At 43.1% G+C, this 6092-nt stretch overlaps 1 protein-coding gene across 1 annotated transcript; it reads right to left on the reverse strand.

The window, feature by feature from the left end:
- Positions 1–255: 255 nt before the first annotated feature.
- On the reverse strand, positions 256–3497 carry LOC138954894 (uncharacterized). Its single transcript, XM_070326645.1, has 3 exons — positions 3315–3497; positions 2738–2874; positions 256–2353 (listed from the first exon to the last, which is right to left on the reverse strand). The coding sequence occupies exons 1-3, from the start codon at positions 3492–3494 to the stop codon at positions 2308–2310; spliced, it is 363 nt and encodes a 120-aa protein (XP_070182746.1). The 5' UTR covers positions 3495–3497; the 3' UTR covers positions 256–2307.
- Positions 3498–6092: the final 2595 nt, after the last annotated feature.

Here is a 6092-nt window from a genome sequence, read left to right on the forward strand (position 1 = left end):
GTGTGTGTGTGTGTGTGTGCTTGTCCGTGCGTGGAAGCGTGTTTGGCACATGTGCACGCGCGCGCGTGTTTGCATGTGTGTGCGTATGATCCATACTTGCCTTCGTGCGTCCGCGCAAGCTTGGGTGTGTGTATACAGTTGTGTGCGTGTGTTTGTATGTACATGCGCGCTTGCTTGCATGTGTGGGTTTGTGAAAGAAGAAGAAAAGGCACAGAATCCCAACCCCAAAACTCACGTGAACATTCAACAATGAAGTATTTTTCATGCCGTATATTTCTTCTCCATTAAAAACATGATTTAAGCAAAGGCAAACAACAAGACTCGACAAGAAATATCAGTATTATTTAAATCAAACATTTGCTTTAAGGCCCAGTCCTTCCTGTGTAAAGAATTATACTCACCAACCCAGGTCTTGCCAGGCTTTTCCAGGCGATATAAGCATCCCTAGGCCCTCCTTATTACCATCCCTCCATTATGACACATTCCATTGACTATCCCTCCATTATGACACATTCCAATCACCATCCCTCCATTATGACACATTCCAATCACCATCCCTCCATTATGACACATTCCAATCACCATCCCTCCATTATGACACATTCCAATCACCATCCCTCCATTATGACACATTCCAATCACCATCCCTCCACTATGACACATTCCAATCACCATCCCTCCATTATGACACATTCCAATCACCATCCCTCCATTATGACACATTCCAATCACCATCCCTCCATTATGACACATTCCAATCACCATCCCTCCATTATGACACATTCCAATCACCATCCCTCCATTATGACACATTCCAATCACCATCCCTCCATTATGACACATTCCAATCACCATCCCTCCATTATGACACATTCCAATCACCATCCCTCCATTATGACACATTCCAATCACCATCCCTCCACTATGACACATTCCAATCACCATCCCTCCATTATGACACATTCCAATCACCATCCCTCCATTATGACACATTCCAATGAGCATCCCTAGCCCCTCCACTATGACACATTCCAATGAGCATCCCTCCTTTGTGACACATTCCAGAAATCAACATCTGGGGTCCTTTTCGACATAGTGGAATTTTGTTTTCATGAACTTATTTCTTAACCGACAAAAGGTGCGTGTGTGGTATTTTTTTTTAAAGGCCACTCAGCATAGGAAGCAGTCAGGATGTTGATCGTTGGTTAAGTAAGTTAGTAAGCCGAACTGTTTTCACGGGATGACTGTCCCTTTAACACAGTTGAACATCATTTTACAAAATGCATTGCACACACCAAAGTTCATAATCTTGTATGCAGTCAAACACACGTAGGCAAAGCCTGATGTTGATTTTGTCATTGAATCAGCGCGTCTATGCAACCCATATGTTGTGCTTAGCCGCGCCAAGATCACAATTACATTTGTTTTGTTTTTGTTTTGTTTTCTCTAGCGGGGCACAATTGGTGTTAATATCACAGATACTTCGAAGACTCAGTCCTTCCTGATTCGTCTCATCATTTCACATCTGTCCAGGATTTTACTTGGGAAAAGAACATCCCTCCATCCGCACAGATACCAACATTTAACAGCCTGGCAGCTGTCTGTGTCGTGTGGATTTTCCGTAAATGTCCCGAGTTGACACTGGTGTCAGTACGATATTAGTTCATTAAACAAATCCCAATCAGAACATGCATGAGGCAGTTGAGTTTTGATGTGCATCGATGGATGGTCTTATCCCAAGCAAAAGTCTCAACAGATCCGAGATGGTGCGCCAAATCGTTTTGGAAAGAATTATGTCTTAAATCTGTATCTGTGAAATAAACAAAATTGTGCTCCGTTGTAAATCTAACACAATATTTTAAGAAAATTGTGTTCTAATATGTCCTTAACACAACACCTGGTTTGCATAGTCTAGACGTGCTGTTTTAACGTTTAACGTAACATTAGGTTCGCATACATGTCAGTATTGGGAAAGACGGTGCCTTCAATTGGAGTTCACAGAAGCTGTAAGAAAGCACTGAAGCACTTTACAAAAATTCTGAGAAATAAACCCACTAAAAGGAAGAAATAATTATAAACGTCGTGTGGCTACGCTCTCTCTTTCTCTTTCTAGTTCTCCCTCCTCTCTCTCTTTCTCTCCCAACCCTCTCTCACTCTCTCCCCTATCCCTCTCTTTCACACACACACACACACACACACACACACACACACACACATACACACCTACACACACACCGAGGATGTATGTACTAAAATTGCACATGCTCGGAGGTTTCACTGTACATCGGGTGACTTGAACCTGAATGGTTATGGATCCGGAGTTGCAAATACCCGTACAACATTGGGATGCCATCTGAAACGCGAGAGAGAAAAAACGTTTTATAAATATCAGTGTAGCAATTCCTAGAAAACTATTCAGAGGTTTAGGTGACTTATATGTTAAGTCTACTGGCAAGCCCGTACGACACTCCCCCTCACACACACACACACACACACACACACACACACACACACACACACACACACGCACGTACCACACACACACACACAAACACACACACACACACACAAACACACACACGTACGCACGCACGCACGCACGTACGTACGTACACACACACACACACACACACACACACACACACACACACACACACACACTACACACACACACACACACACACACGCACGCACACACACACACACACACACACACGCAAGCCCGTGTGAGACCCACCTTATGTAGCAAGTGTTGGAAGTGAATTTGACGCAGTCACCATCGCAATTCATGTACCACGTCTGTTCTTTGCTGTCTTTCGTGAAGCTCATCTTCAACGCCTTCAGCCTATGGTCGATCACATAGCGGTTGTTGGTCTGAGAAGATAGACAGATGCAAACACTGTTACTGATACTGACACTGGCATATTTAAAAATAAAGTCCAATAGTTCCTTTCAATGGGAGAACATCAAAATCCTCACGATGTACGAATTAAGAACGCTCAAGCACAAGTTCTATAAAGACGCTGGTGAATTAAATAATTATGCCGCTTTCTGTTCACGCCAAAAAATGTACCGTATACGAACACTTGTTCCATTGTGAACGATCATTTCACCATTACACAGTTACAGATCTGCCCGGGTTTTCATACGAGATAACAGCACTCTACAACTTCAACACATGCCGAAATTCTACAGCAGGGTTGCTTTCTGCACAGAGTGGGAATTTCCTGTTGAATTCATTTTGAAAATGACACCTACGTCAATCTCATGTACCATTTCTCTCCGCTAAATGCTCTGATGAAGGTGATACTCACGTTGACGACTCCTGGCGTGTTGTCCTTCAGCTTTGTGAGGTGCTTGACGAAGTCGGCAAAGGTACACTTCCTGAGCACCTGTATGTGCATGCTGTCGCCGCCCAAGTACTTCGAGAAGTTGTTTATGGGAGAGTCGGTGCGTGTGAGAGATAGCGCCAGGTTGTACAATGCTCCTTCCATGCAATCTGTGGGGGGTTGAAACAGATTAAGACCAATCCTCCGCTTGGTCAAACACAAAAAAATCAACGCTCTGACTGATTGCTGTGGTGAGTTGGAATAGTTTGATGAATCAATTTGTGTATGTTTACAAAATCAATTCATCAAAAATGTCACAGCGTGCACAGTGAGCATCTGGACTGTTCATTTTTGGTATGTGACCAAGTGAAGGGTTGGTCTTATTTGTTTGTTTGTTTGTTTGTTTGCTTAACGCCCAGCCGACCACGAAGGGCCATATCAGGGCGGTGCTGCTTTGACATATAACGTGCGCCACACACAAGACAGAAGTCGCAGCACAGGCTTCATGTCTCACCCAGTCACATTATTCTGACACCGGACCAACCAGTCCTAGCACTAACCCCATAATGCCAGACGCCAGGCGGAGCAGCCACTAGATTGCCAATTTTAAAGTCTTAGGTATGACCCGGCCGGGGTTCGAACCCACGACCTCCCGATCACGGGGCGGACGTTGGTCTTATTAATAGACGTTCTCCGGAAATAACTTTGTCGGGTCTGTGTGGGTTGCGAACTAATGAAAACTCTTGCTTTTAGTGAGACAAGCTTTCCACGCGTGCTCTTTGTCCACGTGTTTCAGACACACCCCTCCCTATAGTGACTGGCCGATAAAGTCACGTGAGAAAGCTTGCCTCAATAAAAGCAAGAGTATTCACTCTATCACAACCCATACTAACTCGACAGAGTCATATCCAAACATCGTCTATTGTAGAAAACCTGTCCAGATCTGAGATGGCGAGTCCAATTGCTTACCCTGGAAAGAGTCACGTGCCTTTCAAGTGTTCGTGTGCAACAGGAAGTTTCTTGTTCTTCACAAGCTGAAGGCACAGTGTTGCCCGTGCAAACCGTTCTGATCAGAACAGGCCATGCAGTCTAGCTTTTACACGAGACAGGGCTAACACCCAAAAAAAGTGAAAAACCTGAAAGGCCAGGGTTGCCCCCCAGAAGCTGAGGCTTTTTTTTTGTTATCTTGCAAATGCAAAGAACAGCCTCTCCTGGTACCACATTGTATGTTAATAAATTATAAAATAATACACATTTGGCCTCCATCAACCTTCCAAACTACTTTCTTTCTTTTTATTAGTTTTACTTTCAGAAAATGGATTTTCCGATTTTAAAAGTTTTCAAAAACCGGATTTCCGGCGAGAACCGGAAAGGTGTTAGCCCTGCATGAGATAAAAAAAAATAATAGAACATCGCTCGAGTTTGACTCTGACCTAAACTCAACATCTTGACTGCTTCTTACGCAAAGTGAGAATTTTTGTGAAGAAATTAATTCCCGTGTGTGTGTGTGTGTGTGTGTGTGTGTGTGTGTGTGTGTGTGTGTGTGTGTGTGTGTGTGTGTGTGTGTGTGTGTGTGTGTATGTGTGTGTGTTTGTGCGTGCCTGCGTGCGCGCACGTGTGTGTGTGTGTGTGTGTGTGTGTGTGTGTGTGTGTGTGTGTGTGTGTGCGAGGCTGACGCTAAGTACCGGCATGTCCGTATGAGAGGGCCTTAGGTACCGTGCATAGACCTTGGCTGCACTAGGTACCGCGCTAAGTACCTGCGATGTTAAAACCCATGTACATAATACTTTTGTGTGTTGTTTATGCTGTTTATATGTAGGCATGTTAGTTTGAACTACGATCCTTTATTTTCGTAAATAAGGCTCATCATTTTGTCAAGTAGTAGCGGTTTGAATTTCAAAGGTACTTAACGTATGAAATATACGTACAGAACCAACTTTTTACACACAACCTAAAAATTCTCACTGCAGATTTAAAAATAACAGCAATCGTTCTCTTGTATTTCAAGCATCATTGACAGCAAATAACTGAGTGGAAACCTAGCCCTAATTGGGAGTAGTCGGGTGTTTTGACCAACGGTACTTAGTGCTTTCTGTACGGACATAGCGGTACTTAGTGCTTTCCGTACGGACATAGCGGTACTTAACGTCGCCTGCGGTTCCAAGGTTTTATTACACAGACATAGAGATGTTGGTGGCCATATTATTTCGACCTGTATATATCGGGACAGCACAATCAATTCAGACATCCATAGACAGACAGTTTGAACTATTTTTGTAAATAAGGCTCATCATTTTGTCAAGTAGTAGCGGTTTGAGATTCAAAGGTACTTAACGTATGGAATATACGTACAGAACCAACTTTTTACACACGACCTAAAAGTTCTCACTGCAGATTTAAAAATAACAGCAATCGTTCTCTTGTGTCTCAAGCATCATTGACAGTAAATAACTGAGTAGAAACAATCTTTTACAAAGAATGACCAATAGTGAAGTGAATAGTAAACATTATACAGGCCTAAAAACAAACTTTATTAGACATCTCTCTCTCTCTCTCTCTCTCTCTCTCTCTCTCTCTCTCTCTCTCTCTCTCTCTCTCTCTCTCTCTCTCTCTCTCTCTCTCTCTCTCTCTCTCTCGGTTGTATGTATATATTAGGCAGCATTGATGTGCTAGATTATTGATAGAGGAAAGCTTGGAACAAACCACTGTGTATTTTGCATACGTTTAAATATCATGTTTTCTATTTTTTTCCTGTGATTTATG

The sequence above is a fragment of the Littorina saxatilis genome, unplaced genomic scaffold (assembly GCF_037325665.1).
Source record: "Littorina saxatilis isolate snail1 unplaced genomic scaffold, US_GU_Lsax_2.0 scaffold_2486, whole genome shotgun sequence".
Lineage (NCBI taxonomy): Eukaryota > Metazoa > Mollusca > Gastropoda > Littorinimorpha > Littorinidae > Littorina > Littorina saxatilis.